Source organism: Dromiciops gliroides, chromosome 3 (assembly GCF_019393635.1).
Source record: "Dromiciops gliroides isolate mDroGli1 chromosome 3, mDroGli1.pri, whole genome shotgun sequence".
Classification (NCBI taxonomy): Eukaryota; Metazoa; Chordata; class Mammalia; order Microbiotheria; family Microbiotheriidae; genus Dromiciops; species Dromiciops gliroides.
The window spans coordinates 83,668,870-83,691,069 of record NC_057863.1 but is presented as its reverse complement, the minus strand read 5'-3'; the positions used below and the strand labels follow the sequence as shown (position 1 = coordinate 83,691,069).

General features: G+C 36.8%; 1 protein-coding gene across 1 annotated transcript in view; it reads right to left on the bottom strand.

The window, feature by feature from the left end:
- The window catches only part of INO80D (INO80 complex subunit D), an 81,790-nt gene that overhangs the window by 14,041 nt on the left and 45,549 nt on the right, over positions 1–22,200 (bottom strand). The window contains 4 exon segments of the mRNA XM_043997294.1: positions 4,835–5,052; positions 9,109–9,242; positions 11,578–11,687; positions 14,197–14,421. Coding sequence (XP_043853229.1) covers positions 4,835–5,052; positions 9,109–9,242; positions 11,578–11,687; positions 14,197–14,421 — 687 coding nt within the window.

The window sequence follows — 22,200 nt, the reverse complement described above, 5'->3', positions numbered from 1 at the left end:
GGGGGGGGGGGCAAGAGAGGGAGGGAAGTATGGATAAAATTTGGAACTCAAAACTTTAAATAAAAATGTTTATTATTAGAAAAAAATTAAAATGGCATGGTTTGGGGTTGGGTTTATTTTTTGGGTGAAAGAATAAAAAAAAAAGGAAAAATAAAAACTTTTCTCTCTCCTTTAGTTACTGAAAAAATGCATCTCAAAGAGTAGCTTGTGAATCCAGCAATCATTCCAACTCCGTATCTTTTTCATCACTTCCATCCAAATGAATAGCAAATAAGATGATATAATTTACTTATTCAGCACCATACAAATCAAACTACCGGGGGCAGCTAGATAGCACAGCTGGATAGAGCACTGGGCCTGGAATCAGGAGTACCTGAGTTCAAATCCAGTCTCAGACACTTAACATTTACTTACTAGCTGTGTGACCCTGGAAAAGTCACTTAACCCCAACTGCCTCACTAAAAACAAAACAAAACAAAACACAAACTACCAAAAAATTACTTTATAGAGATAGGGGAAAAAAATGACAAAATTCATCTGAAAGAACAAAAGGTCAAGACTGTCAAGTGAATCAGTGAAAAAAAAAAGTGAAGGGGGTCTAGAAGTATTAAAATCTCAAATTATATTGCAAAAAGATAATCATCAAAACAATCTGGCACTGGATAAGAAATAGAGTGATCAATCAGTGTAATAGATTAGGTGTAAAATATACATGAATAAATGAGCACAGTAGCCTAGGGTTTGGCTACTGGGGTAAGAATTCACTATTTGACAAAAACTGCTGGGAAAACTGGAAAGCACCCGAGTAGAAACTAGGTATTGACCAACATCTCATACTATGTACCAAGATAAGGTCAAAATGGATACATGATTTTTACATAAAGGGTGATAACATAAGCAACTTAGGGGATCATGGAAGAAATTACTTATCAGATCTATAGATAGGGAAAGAGTTCATGACCAAACAAGAGATAGAGAGGTTCATGGAAGGAAAAAAGGATAACAGAAAATTAGGACAAATTTATAAAAAATAAGAACCACTCTCCAATTGATAAATGATCAAAAAATATGAAGAGGTCATTTTCAGAGGAAGAAATCAAAGCTATCAATAAGAAAAAGTGTTCTAGGGGCAGGTAGGAGGCGCAGTGAATAAAGCACCGGCCCTGGATTCAGGAGTACCTGAGTTCAAATCCGGCCTCAGACACTTGACACTTACTAGCTGTGTGACCCTGGGCAAGTCACTTAACCCTCATTGCCACACTAAAAAAAAAATCTGACATATAAGTATTGGGGCAGCTAGGTGGTACAGTGGATAGAGCACCAGCCCTGGATTCAGGAGGACCTGAGTTCAAATCTGGCCTCAGACACATGACACTTACTAGCTGTGTGACCCTGGGCAAGTCACTTAACCCTCATGGCCCAGCTTAAAAAAAAAAATGAAAATGAAAAAGTGCTCTAATTTACTAATAATTAGAGAAATGAAAATTAAAACAACTCTGAGATATCACCTCACACCTATCAGATTGGCTAAGATGTCAGGAAAAAAAATGACAAATGCTGGTGGGGATGTGAGAAAATGGGTACACCAATGTACTGTTGGTGAAATTGTGAACTGGTTCAACCATTTGGCAGAACAATTTTAAATTATGCCCAAAAGGCTATAAAACGTTTTTGTTGGGGAGGGAGCAGGGCAATGAGGGTTAAGTGACTTGTCCAGGGTCACACATCTAGAAAATGTCAAGTGTCTGAGACTGGATTTGAACTCAGGTCCTCCTGAATCCAGGGCTGGTGCTCTATCCACTGTGTCACTTAGCTGGCCCTAAGCTATAAAACTTTTACAGCTCAATGGGATATCAAACTGCATACCCTTTGAACCACCAATACTACTATTATGTCTATAACCCAAAGAGGTGAAAGAAAAAAGACATACACACACAATATTATATATATATATATATATATATATATATATATATAGTCGCCTTGGAGTGAGTGAGTGTGTGTGTGTGTGTGTGTGTATAAAAGCTCTACTTGTGGTAGCAAAGAATTGGAAACTAAGGAGATACCCATCAATTGTGGAATGGCTGAACAAGTTATGGTATATGAATGTGAGGGAATATTATTGTGCTGTAAAAAATGATGAAGGGGATGGTTCTAGTAAAACATGGAAAGACTTGTATGAACTGATACATAGGGAAGTGAGTAGAACCAAGAGAACAATCTACATAATAACAGCAATATCATAAAGATAAAAGACAGCAATTCTGATCAATATAATGATTCACTGCAGCTTCAAAGGACCAATGACATGGTTTTTTGTTTTTTGTTTGTTTGGTTTTGGTTTTTTTTTTTTGCGGGGCAATGGGGGTTAAGTGACTTGCCCAGGGTCACACAGCTAGTAAGTGTCAAGTGTCTGAGGCTGGATTTGAACTCAGGTACTCCTGAATCCAGGGCCGGTGCTTTATCTACTGTGCCACCTAGCTTCCCCCGGACCAATGACATGTTATCCACCTCCATATAGAGAACTGATGGACTCAGAGTACAGAGTGAAGCATATTTTTTTCTTCATTTTGCTTGCCTTTTCACCCTTAAAACATGGCTAATGTGGAAATGCTTTGCATGACTTCCTATTATAATGCATATCATATTTCTTGCCTTTTCAATGAGGAGAGTTAGGAGGGAATTTGAAACTAAAAAATAAATTTTTTTTAAATTTAAAGAATGCATGATTTTTCATTATATACTTAGTTTATGATAATAATAGCTTATTTCAAAGTGCTTTTGTGGGGGGGAGTGGGGGTAGGTGGAATAATGAGGGTCAAGTGACTTGCCCAGGGTCACACAGCTAGTAAGTGTCAGGTGTCAGAAGTCAGATTTGAACTCAGGTCCTCCTGAATCCAGGGCCAGTGCTTTATCCACTGCACCACCTAGTGACCCCCCCCCCAAAGTGCTTTTTTATATATAATCTCATCTGTTCCTAACAACAACCCTGTGAAGTGAGCAGGGATAGAATTTATATATAATTTATATATAAGAACAGGTCCATAGAGTTTTTTGGGGGGGGGGGCAATGGGGGTTAAGTGACTTGCCCAGGGTCACACAGCTAGTGTCAAGTGTCTGAGGCAGGATTTGAACTCAGGTCCTCCTGAATCCAAGGCCAGTGCTTTATCCACTGCACCACCTAGCTGCCCCCATCCATAGAGCTTTAATGGCTTAGCCAGAGTCACATAATTATGAAAAGGAAGAGCCAGAACTTAATTCCACAGCTCCTGGGTTCAAATGCAATGCTCTTTTCAATATCCTGCAACACTATTCACTAAAACACAGCTGGTAAAATAGAAGAATTAGACACCTCTCCCCAATTTTCCATTTTTGTACCTGTTCTCCTTACCTTAAAAGAAAGGTTTCCTTTAGATCTAATATAACAGGTGTCATAAATAAAATTAGGTGATACAACAACACGGTGGTAATTGAGATTTTTTTCTCTTTCAAAAAATGTGATTCTGCACTTAAGAGATAAAACAAGCATTTCCATTGAATAGAAAAAAAGATTGCAGCTGAAACTGCAAATCTATTATGTATAATTTGTTATTCCTTTAAAATATATATTAAAGTTATCATGCAATTTTCTTTTTTTACCTTTTTTCCTCCCTCCTCATCATAGAGGGCTACCATCATATGCAAATATACACACACACATATACATATGTGCATATACACACATACATGCATGTGTGCATGTGTACATAACCATTCTATATAGACTTCTATTTATCAGTTCTTTTTCTAGATGCAGAGAGCATCTTCATTCATAGGTCCTTTGTAGTTAATTTGGATATTTATAATAGTCAAAAATGACTTAGTTATTCAAATTTGTTCTTAAAACAATATTCCATCACAATCATATACCACAAGTTGTTTAGCCATTCCCCAATTGATGGCCATCCCTGAAATTTCCAGTTCTTTGCCACAACAAAGAGAGCTGCTATAAATATATTTAGAACATATAGGTTCTTTTCCTTTTTTCCCCAATCATATCTTTGGAAACAGACCAAATAGTTGTATTGTTGGGTCAAAGGGTATAGGCAGTTTAATAACTCTTTGGGCATAATTCCAGATTGCTCTCCAATACAGCTGGATCAGTTCAGAGTTCCACCAACAATGAATTAGTGTTCTAATTTTTCTACATCTCCTTCAACATTTGTCACTTTCCCCTTCAATTTTGTTAGCCAATCTGATAGGTGTAAAATGATATTTCAATGTTGTTTTAATCTGTATTTCTCTAAGCAATAAAGATTTAGAGCATTTTTTCATATATCTATAAATTATTTTGATTTCTTCATTGGAAAACTGCCCATTCATATCCTTTGACCATTTATCGATTGCAGAATGACTCATAATCTTACAGATTTAACAAAGTTCTTTATATATATTTATGAGATATGAGAAACTGTATATAAAATTTTTCCCCCAATTTTCTACTTTCCTTCTGATCTTGGCTACATTTGTATAAACCCTTTTTAATTTAACGTAATTTTTTAAAAGTTATTGGAAGAACTTACAAAGGACTTCAAAAATCAAATGAAAGAGTTTTAGGGAAAAAACAAAAGTAATCCAGGAAAATCAAGAAAATTATGAAAAGAAAGTAATTGAAATTTAAGAATCTGCAAAAACAAAGTGATTAGCTTTTCTCTTCCAGAATGAACTGCTCCAAAGGTACAGGTGTTAGAAAGACCTGGATGCTATGTGGTAGACCTAATTTCTTCCATCTCATCTAACCACCTTCTTCCTCCTGCAATGAGAAGTAAGTACTCTAATACTGTAGGTAACTGACCGCATCTGGGAGATTTCCACTGGCAGTGAGACGCTGGTGGGCATGCTGAGGTTTCCTTGGGGCACTGCAGGGGGAATGGGTTTCTGCGGCCGACGTGGTCCACGCCTCCTTTTCTTCTTATGTTTTTTGGTAAGTGCAGGTGGCTTTGTTTTTTTCCTGGGTTTCCTCTGCTGCTGGTGCTGAACTTTACGGGAGCTATCTCCTCTCAAAAAATTATCCTTTTGTAAAGAGTATGATATAGAAACAATAAATATCATGGTTTCAGTTGGGCTGTTTACTTTTTTATAAAATGTAATTCACTGTAAAAAACAAACCCCCAAACTTTTTTTCTCCACAAGAAAGAAAACACTTATCTTGTTATACTTGTTGATTTGTTAATACTTGTTGATTTTAGTAATGATTTCTATGGAACTCATTATTAACAATTTATATAAAAGGAGGAACAAAGGAATCACTAATGCTAAGTTCTACACAGTATCTAGTCAAAATTTTCTACCTCTTGTAGCACCAAGCCCAGGGCTCTGCAAAACAGAACTGAATTAGACTACAAATGGATTTCTCCAAACCAATTAAAAACCTGAGATCATTTATTCTAACCTTCATAAACACTTTGGAGCACAGAAACCAAATTAGTTGTATCTACCTAATAAAGACAATGTCCGGACAAAAAATATATTGATGTTAGTTCTAGGAAATGCTTTGAACCACATGCCTAACACATCAAGTCAGGTTCAAGAAATATGTCACTATGGAAGATGTTTGTAGAGAGAGAAAAGAACTTTATTCAAGAAGTTCAATAGTACAGTGTCAGTTATAATGGCACTCAGAAAGAAATCTGTATTATAGGAATACAATCCAACAGAGTTTATATTCTCATTTTAGCCTAAAAATTCAGAAATTCATGTCACTATAGGTAGTCTGATACATATATAAAAAGAATGTATATAAGCAAAGTAACTGCAACAAATTCTGGAAACCTCAACATCTAAAAGAAATGAAGAGATAAATGTTCAGTGGACTGACAAGCTTCTTGGGGGTTCAGAAAGAGTATCTCTCATCATCAATTTGATCTCTTTTGGATGATAAAAATACTTTTGGCAAGATGAATGTAGAAGTAGTTCTGAACTAGAGGAATTAGGAACTCTGAGTGTCACTTCTTCAATTATTCAACTATGTAACAATGGACATATCTCAACCTTTCTGGCTTCTATTTCCTCATCTAGAAAAATGGCAGGAGAAGCAGAATTAAATAATGCCAAGACCGCTTTTAGCTCTAAAGTGCCAACCTCCTCCTCTTCAATCTTATCAATAACAATAAATAGAGTAGTAGCAGAATGAGCACCCAGGGGACCTCCTCACATGCTCCTTGAGCATTTCTAAAATGTGCCATGCCAAGCCACACTTTCTTCCCCCATACTCCACCCCTTGCACAGGAATGACTGTGTTTAGGCCCTTCCCCCTTTTACCTTCAGTAGACTGCCTGGTGCTCTTTGAGACTCCTTTTGTCAAAATGTATTGGCATGGGGAAGCTAGGTAGCGCAATGGATAGAGCATCAGCCCTGGAGTCAGGAGTACCTGAGTTCAAATCTGGCCTCAGACACTTAACACTTACTAGCTGTGTGACTCTGGACAAGTCACTTAACCCCAATTGCCCGCAAAAACAAACAAAACAAAACAAAACACACACACACACACACACACACACACACACACACACCCCCCAAAATGTATTGGCAGGGGACAGATAGATGGCACAGTGGATAGAACACCGGCCCTGGATTCAGGAGGACCTGAGTTCAAATCCGGCCTCAGACACTTGACACTTACTAGCTGTGTGACCCTGGGCAAGTCACTTTTTTTTTTGGTGGGGCAATGGGGGTTAAGTGACTTGCCAGGGTCACACAGCTAGTAAGTGTCAAGTGTCTGAGGCTGGATTTGAACTCAGGTCCTCCTGAATCCAGGGCTGGTGCTTTATCCACTGTGCCACTTAGTTGCCCCTGGGCAAGTCACTTAACCCCAATTGCCTCACCAAAACCTGCCCCCACCAAAAAAATCCCCAAAATGTATTGGCAGATATTTCCCCAAAGTGGGTAGAGATAATGCAATTGTAAGAAAGGAGGAAGGACTGGGAAAACAGGGACTAGCTGATGGTGGAAGAGATCAAAGAGCACTGAGAAAAGTACACATTACCAGCCTCTCAGAACACAGCCTCCATGGTCAATTATGCTTTCCTTTTCTCTCCCCCCGACCCCTCCCCCAAAGATCTCATATCATGATGGAGATTTTTCTGGTCCCCCTTTTTAAAGGTACATGAAACTTGAAGCTCATTCTCCCGACTTGGCACATGCCCAAAGGGCCAATATTTAAAGAATTTTGTACTCTGGAGACACCCAGAAACAGTCACCCATGCATGGGAAGGATAACCTGTATAGTTCTGTTATTGCATAAAAATGAACAATAAGATAAATTGACTATTAAAGATGCTGTAGCTCCCATTGGACAGAAATACAAAGGATACTGTTTAATCTACTTAAGAGAATTGCCTTCAAACCCCTTTTAGGAGGACTCATTTTCCCAGAAAATTGATGTTATTTATAAATCATTCTTATCGATCCAAAGCAGGTGCTGGAATACTGCACTTTTATTTGGAAACATTGTATTAGCCTAGTCGGTGTCACTCTATTCATTCAAAAACATTTAATAGGTGTTTATGCAGTATTTACTATATGCGAGACATAGTCAGTATCATATCACAGAATGTCAAAGTTGAAAGGCATCTTAAAGAACATCTATCTTCTAGCCTAAAACCCTTTAAGTGACAGATAAAGACAATGAAAGCTGGGATCAAGGCAGCTGGTGACATACTGGACCTGGAGTCAGAATATCTGAATTCAGATCCAGCATCGAACACTTACGTAAATCGCTTAATTTCTGTTTGCCTCAGTTTCCTTAACTGTAAAATGGAGATAATAATAGCACCTGCCACACAGAGTTGTTCTGAGGGCAGAATGAGATATTTGTAAAGTACTTAGCATAGTGCCTAGCACAGAGTAGGCATTACTACATAAATTTTAGTTATTATTATTATGATGACTTTGGTCTTCTCTTAGTCGAGAGACCTTTCTATCTTAAAAGCATTTCAACAATATTTCTTTCTTTTTTTTTTTTAGTGAGGCAATTGGGGTTAAGTGACTTGCCCAGGGTCACACAGCTAGTGTCAAGTGTCTGAGGCCAGATTTGAACTCAGGTCCTCCTGAATCCAGGGCTGATGCTTTATACATTGCACTACCTAACTGTCCCAACAATATTTCTTTAAATAATCTTTTAACTTGATACTTAAATCAATCCTATTGGCTTCCTTCCTCATACTCCTCCCACCCCACAATTACTCTGAATCAGGGCTTACTCTATCAGCATGGGCCAAATCAATAATTAAGTCCATTTTTCAGGATTATATAAAAGCAAAGGTGGAAGAAACTATGAATATAAAAAAACTGTGGAACATGCCAGGTTTGACACTGTAATGGCTCAAGTTAAGAAAACATATATATGTCTCAGGGATTTTAAAGGAATGGAGGAGTTGTTGGTAAATATGGAAGAGTATGCTCAGTTTCTTCTTCATCTGTAAAATGAGGTAGTTGAACATGATAAGTTCTTTCTTTCTTTCTTTCTTTCTTTTTGGGCGGGGCAATGAAGGTTAAGTGACTTGCCCAGGGTCACACAGCTAGGAAGTGTTAAGTGTCTGAGACCAGATTTGAACTCAGGCCCTCCTGAATCCAGGGCAGGTACTTTATCCACTGCATCACCTAGCTGCCCCCTGACATGATAATTTCTAAGGTCTCTTTCAGCTATATATTTGGTGTATCCTATCACCAAAACAAGAACCTTATTTGTTCTGGGCTTTTTTTTTTTTTTTGCAGGGCAATGAGGGTTAAGTGACTTGCCCAGGGTCACACAGCTAGGAAGTGTTAAGTGTCTGAGACCAGATTTGAACTCAGGCCCTCCTAAATCCAAGGCAGGTACTTTATCCACTGTTCCACCTAGCTGCCCCCTAGGCTTTTTTTTTTTTTTTTTAAGTGGGTCTGAACTTCAGAATTCATCACTGTGGTAAATTCTCTTTGGCAATGCAGATATGCAACTTTTTGGAACTTAAAGACCATCTAAGTAAGATGAGGAGGTAAAGTGTTTGCCCTTGGTCAAAGAAACAAGATGTGTAAGAAGCAGCACTGGAGCCTAGGTTGTCCTCATTTCTATAAAAAAAATCCTGAACTTACCATTTTTTTGGCATGTTCTTCACACAGAGGTGTCTGGTGTGTAATGTCAAAAACTGGCACACAACACTGCTGTCCATCTGCAAACTTAGCTGTGCAACTTGAGAAGAGCTGCTGAGAGCGGTTCAAGAGGATATCTGTGTTTTTCGATGTCAGGAATAATACATAGCAAGCAATGATGGAAAATTCCATTTAATTTTTCTAATCCTCATCATTCATAATAAATGAAATATATTTTAAATAGATACAATATATAAATAAAACATATATTAAAATATAAAAGAAAACAGAACTCTTTTCACTAAAGAGGTGGGAATCTATTGGCCTGGAATGATGCATGTGCTATCAGATGTGGTTAATGTATATTAGGGAAGGAAAGGGATACATTCAGAAACGAATTTGAAATTTTAAAAAGATAAATACAATTTCTTTTTAAGGGGAGTCTTTTTTTTTAAGTTCCTCAGAATGTTTATTAAATATAATTTTCTGAATTCTATCATTAAGACAAAAACTAAGACAGCAGCAGCCCAACTACTAATGCGGGGAGAAATGGAAAAACAGAACGGCTAGTTATTTATCAGGATGTGCTTCTGGATGTTAGTCCATTTTGCTAATTTCCTTCCAACAAGAATTTCCTTTCATGGTATACGCGTTAATCAATTTTATCATTTTAGAAAAACATGGCCAATATGTACATTTCCTTAGAAATTTACTAGTTCATAAAAGCCTACAACAATAAGAAGCTTTTTTCCTAAAAGGAGAATATTTTCACAAGCAGTCTAGTTGAAGAGTAAAATTATATATATAAACAACACATCCAAATCACTGAATACCAATCAGTATAAAATTAAATTTTATATTTCATATTTCAAAAAAAACTCCCCAAATTTAAATATCTAAGATGGCATTCTGATACCAAAATATTTAAACTATTCAGCAACTGTCTCCCCAGAACTAAGTTAATATCCTATACTAAGACTTTGCTGCCCAAAGCAACATAGACACAAAATAAGTTGAAACTGATACCCAAAAAAGTACCCTTCCATTTTTCACATGTGAACTACCAATGATTTTTTTACTTTAGGGTAAATACCAAAGAAGCTGTAAAAAAGGAGAACTCAAAATTATGAGTAGGGAAAAAAAACAGGTAATAAGTAAAGTAAGAATTTTTTCAAAAGTTGTTTCTACCATCAAAAGAATCAAAATATAAAGTTTATTAATAAAGAAAATAAGACTCCTATAATAGGTAGAGGTGGAAACACCCAAACCTAAATGTCCTTCAGTTAACCCCCAATGGAAGATCTCATTTCCTAGGTAGTGATATGAGACCTTTGCCTTTCATTCATTCCAGACCACCTCTCCACTCACTAACTCTAACTGCTTACACAACTTAATCTCATAGTAAAAGGTACATTATAAAAGTATATAGTTATTCTACAGGATCTATAAGCAGTTATTGGAATTATTGAAATATAATTTATATGTTTTCTTCAGTAAGTAGAATTATCATCTCTCAAAAGCTTTTATCACTAATAATTACAGATATGCAAACTAAAGCAACTCTGAGGTTTCATCTCGCATCCCTTATATTGTCAAAAGTGGGGGGGGAAAGGAAAATAACAAATGTTGGAGATGTTTTGGAAAAACAGGTATATTAATTCAGTATTAGTAGGCCTCTGAATTTATATAGCAATTCTGGAAAGCAATTTGGAACTATAGCCCAAAAGTTATTAGACTGTTTATACCCTTTTGACCCAGTCAAACTATATACTAGGTTTACACTCCAAAGAGATCAAAGAAAGAAGAATAGGGTTCACGTGTAAAGATATTTACTAAAGCTCTATATAGCAGCAAAGATTCTCATCAACTGGCAAATGACTGAAATAATTGTGGTACATGAACTCAGTGGAATTCTATTGTGTCATAAGACATGAGGAAAAGGATGAATTCACTGAAAACTGGAAAGACTTGTATGAACAGTTGCAGAGTGACATGAGTGATAGCAGGAGAAAAATGCATACAACAACAACATTGTAAAGACAAACAACTTTGAAAGACTTAAGAACTCTGATGTATAAAATGACCAACCATGATACCAGAGCAGCAGGATGAAGTATGCTAATCATCCCTTGACAGACAAGGTGATGGATTCAGGAAGCAGAATGAGACATATTTACAGACATGGACAATATGGGAATTTTCTTTGCTTGACTATACATAATTGTTACAGAGTTTTGGGTTGTTTTTTTTTTCTTTTCAACTGGGGGGGCATAGGAAGAGAAAACAAATGCTTCTTTTACTGCTACTATTTAATTTGTTTATTCTGAAATGACTATTCAATGCAGTACTGAAGTGATTTCCTTGGAAGTAGGAAAGAGTAGTCAATTTATTTCTATGGCTTTCACAAGATAATAAGAATAGGTAATATTTATATAAAACCCATAGCAGTTTTGAAAACTAATAAGAGGATACGTTGAAAACAATGTCTGGTGAACGGAAGGGCTTTATTAGTGCATGGTTCCCCCTTCACCATTCCACTACATGGTGCTGGTTCTACCTCCTTCAATTGAGCCCGGTTTGTGCTGGGGGAAGAAAAAAAGAGAAAGAGATTTCGTAACAAATACATTAAGCATCTCCTGGTATAGCATTTCAACAGAATGTTACTATAGAATGTAAACTATATAAGATAACACAGACATTTCTATTACAAGTAATTCACTAGTGTTTGTTATGTCAGGTTATCAGCTATAAGCTACCATTTAGATTTTGTGCCAAAATATATAAATGATTTCACTTGAATTATTTGTTAAATGTATTGATCAATAAATATAAAACAGATGAGGTGAGAGTACCTTAACATCAATCAACTTATAATCACCCACCCAATTGAAACGGATTCACAAGCTGCAGTAAGACAGCAAACAGAGTGCTAGACAAAGTCAGGAAGATCTCCTTTCCAGTGCTGCCATGTGGCCATGAACAAGGTATTTAACCTCAAGTTTTAGATAGCTCTATACGACTAGATAGTCTATGGTACAAAGACAATGTTCTAGTCTAGTTTAGTTCTAATAGTCTATGATTTAAATACGGAGCCCAGTGCAAAACATTATCTTGGTCTGCGCATTTTCTTAATTATTAACTCAGGGAGGCTGGCTGCTTGTAGTCACTACTACAAGATTAAGACAATTTGTCACATATATGAAGTGCCAGCAAAATAATGACTTTTTTTTCATCATCTAGTAATAAAACAGCATTGCCAAACCATTAACTTTTCTTAAGTAAGTAACCAAATTAAGTGAAGAACTATGCTGGGGTTTGTTTTTACCTGTCTATTATGAGCTAAGAGGCCATGCATATAAAAAACAAAAACAAAAAACTATTACTGAGGGGCAGCTGGATGGCGCAGTGCATAAAGCACCAGCCCTGGATTCAGGAGGACCTGAGTTCAAATTTGGCCTCAGACACTTGACACTTACTAGCTGTGTGACCCTGGGCAAGTCACTTAACCCTCATTGCCCCGCCCCCCACCAAAACAACTATTACTGAAGTTAGTTTTGTATAAATTCCCATATGAAAGAAGTAGCTTTTGCCTAATATATACTTCTTTCACTTAATGCTTATTGGCAAAAAGTAAATTCCCACTGATAGCAAACTATCCTTGCCTCAGTATAACTGTATAGCCAGGGTCCATATAAACAAAATATACTAGAACCAAAGTGTATATTTTGCCCCAGATTCAGTTCATGCTAGAAGAATAACAAATGCAATCTTAACTTCATGGTTCTACCATCAGAAAAGAGCAATTCCAAACTGAGCTGAGTTAACTGTATTTGGGGGACATAAATTGGTTTACCTAATTCTGGAGTATTCCCTACACAGACCTTGAGATTTGTGAGAAACAAAAAACTAGAAAATGGGAACCGCTGCCACTAGATACAGCAATAAAGGCTATTTTTGTTTTGTCCTGGCCATCACATTCACTTGAGTACTGAACAATGAGGCATACACCAAGAATTACAGTACTCTGGGGTAGAGGGGTGGGGCCTGTAGAAACATGCAAAATTCACAATTAAAAACTAAGATATTTAGTTTACATATATTGAAACCAAAATAGATAACCTAGTGAAGGATCATGCAGGAAGCATGATCAAAAATTCCATGGTTGAGATTTTATTCAAAAAATAAAAATGTAGGACTATCTACATGTAACCATAAACTACATTGTGGAAACAAGTGTTTTAGTTCTAGAATGGAAATTTCTGGTTCAAATCGGGGGAAATCTCAGCAATTCTAAAAAGCATTCAAATTAGCATGTGAAAAGCACAGACATATAAGAAGGCAGCTGATCAAATAACTCTTTCATATGCATATATACACAACAAAATTCTACAAAGCAGAGCAATTTATACCAAATGGTTTCCAAGTTTTCTGTATGTTGTTATATTTTATTTATAGTCTTTAACATGATATCCTTATAACTAGACAGCAAAAGGTACTAAAGAACAATAATTTATACTGAGTCCAAAAAATCTCAATGTTTTTGATGAATTTTCAAAGAATTGCTTTATATATAAAATTTTACCTTGAAAGTTTTGTGGTGACTGAACAAAATTATCTAGTTATAGAACAATAAATTTGCAATAGACATTAATATATTTTCTGCATATCACCACAAAGGCTAAAAATCAATTTTTAATATTTTGGATTTTTAAATTGGATAATTAATCATGAATGACCAAACTGTAAATGACTCTGAAACTTCAAATTTTGTGTGAGGTTTCTTTTTAAATTTGCTTGTTTAATGGCTTAATACCTTAAAATGTATATATGATTAAAGTGTTAACTCCAGAAAAAGTAAATCTATGCATTAATTTCTTGGCATAGTACATGACAGAGAAATGTGATCAAGGTTATTTTGGCTCCTGTGTTGAGCACTATTTCAGCTACAGAGATAAAGAGTCACACACCACCCTTTTTATTAACAGTGCTCATCTTGCCCTGGGTGTCAGACACAATAACAGAAATACACAACTAAAACAAAGTGGGGACCACATGCTCCTGCAGAGCTGAACACTGCATCTTTGCTCTAACCTGGTTCGAGTGCATGCAGCTTTTCGGAGTTCTTGTATCAATTGCCCAGCACATTCTGGTTCTCTACTGGCCGCCTGCAGCAAGGCTTTCCGAAATGTATGCCGGCATTTCTTTTGACGAGATTCTGCCCGCTCCAGGCGGCAGAGGTGCTTATATTTCTGCTGAAAGTAAGTGCAAAGTTGGGTCACCCTGGAGCTCCTGCTATCTGTCTCATCATCATCTGACCTAGAAAGATAAGGAAGAGGAAAGGAGGAAAAAGTAACTTTATTAAGCTTTCAACTCATTTTACAGAAGTAAAATTAGAGGAATAGAGAAATAAATTGCATGACTTATAACATTGTAATGTGCATTAACACCCATCTATCAAAGCAAGGCTTAAAAGAACTCCACTAAATAGGAATAAACCCAGTTTTTCATAAAGGAACCAGACAGTGAAGACACTTTAATATGCCTTCTGAATTGCAAAATGCTTAACCTTCTTAGCCCATCATAATTAGAGACTGAACCAATACATCATAGCATCTCCAACATATTTAATTGTCAAGGGACTTCTGGAAAAGAAAGAAATCCATATCTTTACCTTTACTTACTGTAAATGTCTCAGTAAAAGACATGCCTTTAAATCAAGCAACAGTTATGAGGAAGCATTCAGCATAATTTCATAAAAGAAAGGTCATGACAGAAACATTGCTTTGAATTTTAACAGCAGAAAACAAAAGGTTGACCTTTTTCAGATGTCTGACACCTTTTTGGTGCTATGTTCAACTCCTCTCCTCCTCAATATAAAAGTATCAACCCAGGAGCTGGTTTTTACTGCCCTAATTCTGACAAACACTTAATCTTTGTGGATTACCAATTGACCTCTGCTAGGATGAAAAAGAGAGCAAGATTACAGAAACAATTGCAGTTCCTAAATCATATTGGTTTTGTGGGAAGACCAGGTCAACCAGCTAAGAAGGCATGAGGGAGGGACAGCTAGGTAGTGCAATGTATAAAGCATCAGCCCTGGATTCAGGAGGACCTGAGTTCAAATCCAACCTCAGACACTTGACACTTACTAGCTGTGTGACCCTGGGCAAGTCACTTAACCCCAACTGCCTCACTTAAAAAAAAAAGAAAAGAAAAAGAAGGCATGAGGGAGTTGTGCTCTGCATCTCTGAAGGGGACTACCCACGTTGGTAAGATTTTAGATTAGCTCCACTCTCTTCCATATTATAAAACTATAGATATCACTATAGCTCCACAGAAAAGGATCATAGGGTCCCAGAATCTAGTGTTGAAAGATCTTCTTTGTGACATGTGGTTACAGGGAGGATTCTGAAGACTCATATAGACCTAGGCAATCGAAATTCAGTTTTCTCCTCCCATCTAGAACTAGAAGCTGCATATATCTTTCTTTTATGATACCATAGTTCCCAGAATAGTGCAACAAACAGTATACTACTCATAATTTTTTTTATTATTAAAGAAGGATGCCAAATTTTTCAAATGTTTCTCTTTCATAGTCACTTAGTACAGATAGGCAAAGCAAAGAACCCACTTCATTCATTCAATAAATATATATTGAATGCCTATTTTGCTATTTGTGATAGGTGCTGATGAAGTATGAAGCAAGGTTCCTTCCCTCAAGTAACTTACAACCTAGCCAGGAAGAAGCAAAATATTTTTAGATGTATGCATGTCTGTGTATACCTATGTATATTTTAAAAATTCAGATATTTAACTTACACATACACACACATACTTTTAAGGAGCAGGAGTGGCACAGCTGATGAGTGCTACAGGAAGTCAAAGAGGACCTGTTGTAGTCTGACATGATCTTAATGGTTTCCTGAAGAATGGGGAATAAGGAATGAAGTGGAGAAGAGCATTTCTAGAGGAAGTATAGTACAGTACAGTGGAGGACCACAGGATGAGTGCAGGGGTCAGTGGTCAGCTCCAACTCTGCCACTGATTAATTTGGTGACCTGTACAAGTCACTTATCTCTCTTGATCTTTAGCTTCTTCTCCTACAAAATGATACAACTGGGCAGAGATCCCTTCTAGCTCTAGATACTATAAACAATATTGGTTCAAAAGACAGAGAAAAGAATAACCTGCCAAGAATACAGTTGATGCTGGGGGATAATGGAAGATCTGCCTAAGAAAAGAAAAAGCTAGAGGCAAACTGCAGAAGGTCTTGAGTACTAAGGCTAAAAGTTGCCTTGAAGACAATGGAAAGTCAGTGAAGTTTTTTGAATAAAGAAAGCAACAAGATTAAAATCATCTATCAGGAAAATTAGTATGGCAGAACTAGAGGGGGAAGAGACTAGAGGAAGAAGATTATGAGAGCCTGGATTGCATGTTAGCAGGGAGAATGGAAAGGAAGGAACACATATGAGAAATAGTAGGAAGGAGAAATGGTCAGGTTTGATGGTTGACTAGATATGGAAGATGAAGAAGAGGCAAAGGTTATGACCTTGAACCAGGATAACTCAGAGAATAGTGATATGAACTGATGGCTAAGGAAGATGGAAGGAAAAACTGGTTTTCCAGGAAGGAGCTGAAGACTTTGGTTTTAAGGTGATAATTGACAAGAGGCTCAGGGTCACAGTCAGAATTGGTCATTTGGTAGGCATCAGCACAAATGACAAGATACAAGAATAGAGATTCTGTAAAAGGCAGGCTAGGAAAGTCAGATACAGGGAAGGGGTAGAGTTTACTGAGCTGAGAGGGGATTGTGAGCCTGCCTTTTACAGAATCTCTATTCTTGTATCTTGTCATTTGTGCTGATGCCTACCAAATGACCAATTCTGACTCTGACCCTGAGCCTCTTGTCAATTATCACCTTAAAACCAAAGCCTCTGGAGGATTTACTAAGTAGGGAGTAGGTTATTTGAAAAGGAACAGGGAAAAAATTGGCTGGAGAGGGTGTTTAGAGTTGGCCAAAGAACAGAGATATAGATACTACACTTACCGTTCTAAAAACAAATTGTGAGAAACAGGATAATGAAAATTATCCCTGTTGTATTCCCTTTAAACAACTTAGAAACTCCAGAGTAAGAAATATTATAAAAAGTGCTAAGCATCACTTAATATTCACAAACTAGAAAAAAATAAAACTAATTAGTACTGCAAAGTGATGATGAACTTACCAAAGCAAAGTTCTTCCATCATTTATGGGGGTTTTTTCCTTCATTTATGTTTACATTCAATCCCCTAGACAAACCACACCACATTTCTACACCACACCACCAACAAATAAACCTTTATTTTAGGTATATGATTGACCGGAGTAATTTAGTATTTCTGAGTTATCCCTAGAAGGTGGCAGACAAGAGCAAATCCTATTGAGTGCTTTCCCTCCACATTTACAGGTGACATATACAGGTGAAATTAAGTTCAAGTTAATAACAAAAGCAAAACTGATGCAGTTAGGAGGAGTTCCTTGAGTTAAGTATGTCTGTGGTGTAGGAGGGTGATATGGCAGTCCAGAAACGTTTGCCATGGGGCTGGGGAAAAGGAAAGAGAAAACGAGTTTAGGAGGGGCCCCCTAGGTGATTAGCTAACTGTAACTAATAGCTTTGGGTCTTTCAAATTCTTTCACAAGTGTTTTCAGTGAGGAAGTAACCAAGTCAGCAGTAATGTATAATTGTAGAGTTGACTGATCCCAGGTCCCTCAGGTAGTAGGGGCCATAAATTGGACTCAGCTCAGATACTCAGGATTTAGAAGTCTTGCCACAGGGGAGAGAGCCTTGAGGAGATTTACAAAAGGACAGCAGATAGTGAATAGTCTGCGTGTGACCCAACTCTGAGACAATACAACCCAGAATAATGAAAAGAACCCAGATTTGGGGCCTGGAGGGCCAATGACATTTCAGATCAGGGCTACCACTTAATGATCTGGAGCAAGTTGCTTTCCCTCTCTGGAGTTCAGTGTCCTCACCTGTAAAAATAAGGGCAAGCAATGGGGGCAAGGCAGGTAGACAAGAAGATGCTGAGGTCTCTTCCGGGTCTAGAGCTATGATCAGTATGTAAAGCATAAGTACTACAAAGAGATGTTTTCTCCACAAGCTTTCCAGCGGTGCTGATATAGCCTTGTGATAATCAAGGCTGTGTCAGCAAAACACAAGCTGTGACAGGTTCTACTAAATTGAAAAGGCTTTGAGTGGGATCTCAGGGGCAGGGGAAGATCGTGTCAACTGCCCATCCTCGATAAGTAAAAAGAGGCTCGCTAAGAGAGCCATGAAACTGGTAAAAACACCAGACTGCCAGAGGAAAACTCCATTACTTGGGAGAGTCAGGATATCTATCTACCCTGATGGAGGATTTACAGAAACAAAGACAGAATCCCAGAAGAAGAGAAGGAATGAATGGGTTGTATTTTACATGGATTGAGAAAGTATCCACATGGATGGATCAGAGATGGATACATGTGGGACATCTCGCAGTGCTGCTTCTGAAGAGGCTTTTTACCTTCACATAATGCTAATGAACTTTATAACAGATTTCTTCTTACCTTTTCGACTACAACTCAAAATTAAATAGGCTATCCCTACACAGTAAGGTTGTATACTCCCCAAAATTTTGATTAAAAAAAAAGTTGATAGAATGTTGCTGTCCTCATCCAGACATACCTTTCTAATGAATAGACAAAAAAGTCAGCATAGGAAAAATCCCTCAGAAAATCTAATATCTGATGAAAACTACAAGTGCAAATTTCTATAGTGAAACTCTATTGTAATATTAATTTTCTATAGATAACAGCATATAGACAAGGGTAACATTCCCATACAAAATACTACAAAAGAGAAAAAAAAAATCAGACTGCAACAATTAGAGATTTACCACAAGAAATCCCTTAGGTTTTAGAACTACCTCATGCCTTCCTATTCTAACACGGAGGGATCATATTGTAGTATGATCACAAGCACATTCTCCTGAGAAATCTTTTACAAAGCACATTTTTTCAGTATTCATATCCCACATACTCAAGAGGTTTAAGTTTCACTTTTACATATTGACTAATTTAGCTAAGAAATTAACTAACTATAATGGAATCAGCTGCCTACATCAAGCTGAAAGCATTCCTGCTAACTCAACTGGGAACGTAGTATTGTTTCTACAGATTTTCAGGCCACTGACCCTATTTTAATTGACCATCTCAAGAAAACAAGGTAACTGTTAAAAACTATACATCTAAATCTTCACCCATTATTTCTTTTACCTCAAGAAAGTAAAGGCAGGACATATATTGTCAGCAACACAATAAAAGATATTTAGTATATGAGATTTAAGTAAAAATATCCACAAGGAGGTGGGTGTATTCTATTAGAGCAAATGCCACTAAAATAATTACAGCTTAGTGTGTGGAAACTACAGGTTCAACAAAGAATTTTAGGAATGTACTTTTTACACCCCCTGTCCTAAAAAGTCTAGCTATCAAGAATAGTTTTGCTTTGATGTAAACACCTGTTTATGTGAATTCTTTAACTAGGAATAGGGCAAAGAAAGTAGAAAGACATGGAGGAGAAAGATGGCAATATCTTTTATAGCTGTAGCTAGGAGAGTTCTTAAACAGAAAAAGGATAAATGGATAAAAAAATCCCAAAAGATAAAGGACAATTTCAATTATACAAATTTAAAAGCTTTTAAATGAACATAATCAATGCAAAAAGGATAATATAGGAAACTGTCAAATGGGGGGGGGGAGAGAATCTTTGCCTCAAATATCTCTACCTAACATATCTTAGATATATAGAGAATCAATGCAAATATATATTAGGAAGAGTCAAATCCCAAGAGGGCACTTAAGTAGAATATTGGTGGGGTGGAGAACTGAACTAATCATTCTGGAAAGAAATTTAAAATTATGTGAATTTTAAAAAAACTAAACTAAAACGCCCATATCCTTCGACTCAGACCTCATTGCTAGTCAATGTCAAAGAAAACAAAGAAAAGTTCCGTATCCACCTACCACTGAAAAAAGGCCAGCTCACAGATCGGCTTTTTGTTAATGTTCCAAAAGATCCACCGCTGCACTTTTTGAGGCAGCCAAGAACTAGAAACAAAGCAGGTGCCACCCACTGACTGAGAAATGGCCAAAGTGCAGCGTGTGAATTTAGCAGAACATTGTATTGCTTTAAGAAATGATGAACAGTGAAAAGAGAAGAGTGTGCAAAGATTTAAGTGGACTGATGCAAAGGGAAGTAAACAGAATCAGAACATTATGACAATGTAAATGGAAAGAACATGGCAGGGGAAAGGAAACTGCCACAAAATTATAAAGACGGAAGCTTGGAAGAATTTTCAGATGGCAGGTACTCCCATTCCTAGCAAAGAAGGGGGACTCTGCTGATGTAGAATATGTCAGTTAATGTCAGATTTCACTTCCTGGCTATCTCTACACCATGACATGATCACCACAGCTGAACCTTGGAACCCTGGAATCACTTGGGACTCTGATAAGTCACCTTGGATTATATCGCCAGGATCCAGGGTTCCAAAACACTTTCAGGACATCTCCATACCATACCATTGTTTTACACACAGAACTTACCCTCTTTTGGTATTGTTGTCCCCCATTAAAATATGAGCTTTTTGAGGGTGACAAATGTCTTGGTTGCTTGCTTACCTTTATACCCCCAGTTCCTAGTACAGTGATTGGCATATAAGCCAATAAATGTTTTATCCATCAATCTAACATGTTAGTTTTGCTGAAAAAATTTTTACCTCTTTTTTTTATTCATTATAAGGAATGGTGAGGCAAGGAATAGTGCCTTAGGAAGTGTAGGTGACAAAAGATATTGATAGAAATATATTTTGAAAAGCAATGACAAAGAAAGAAAAAATTTTTTTTTGGCGTACATTAGTGAATCTGTGATCTAATCAATGTCAACATTCCTTTTAGCACAGATATAAAACACTAAACTTGGAATTGGGAAAACTAAGGTTCAAACTCTGACTCAGATATTTACTAGCTGTGTAACCCCTAAGCAAGTAATTTAAGCTCCCTTAGACTCAATTACCTAATTTACATAATGGGAATAATAATAGCACCTACTGTAGAGAGTAGTAGAGGCCAAATAAAGTGATGTGTGTGTGTGTACATATATACAGACATACATATATAAAATAGATATTTATGTATATATTAAAAACTATTTAAACAGATCACTTCACTCTTTTAAGTTAGCATCCTAACTGTGATTTTGTGGAAACAGGCATGTAAAACTAAAACCTCCTATCCTAATGGCATGATACATTTCGGATGGTAGAAGCATATTTTATGTATTTTTCTATCTCTCTAAGCTTTGTATGCTCTAAGCAAGTGTCTCACTTATAGCTTGTATTCAAATTTTTGTTTTGTTTTGTGGGGCAATGAGGGTTAAGTGACTTGGCCAGGGTCACACAGCCAGTAAGTGCCAAGTGTCTGAGGCCAAATTTGAACTCGGGTCCTCCTGAATCCAGGGTCGGTGCTCTATCCACTGTGCCACCTAGCACACCCTTGTGTTCAATTTTAATACTTTATGTGATTTCACTGTATCTCATTTCCCTGACCTTGTTGCACTTCTATTCTAAACCCTTTTCCAAGGTTATACTTTATTACTGACAGAGCCACAACGAAAACCTAGGTCACTTAACTCATATTCTTTTCACTACACCATGGTGACTATTGGGGAAATTTATTAGCTAGATGTATGAAATATACAAGACTAGAATCAAGCAAATGTGACAATTTTTCATCAGAAAATCAGAAAAGATGCTGAGTTGAAGAATGAGTGAGATTAATTGATTAGAGTGCAAAAGCATGTGTCATTTAAGAATTTATCACTCACAAATTTGCAAAAATGGTGATTAATTGAAGTGCACAAAGTATCAAATATACATACTGACAGCCATTTACATTTCTACTTCAGATCAACATACAAAAGGAATCAGTACAATTAAATGTAAAATTAAATTTTAAATGTTGGCAAAGAATGCAGATTTTTAGAAATAATCAATTTAGGCTAGAGAAAAACT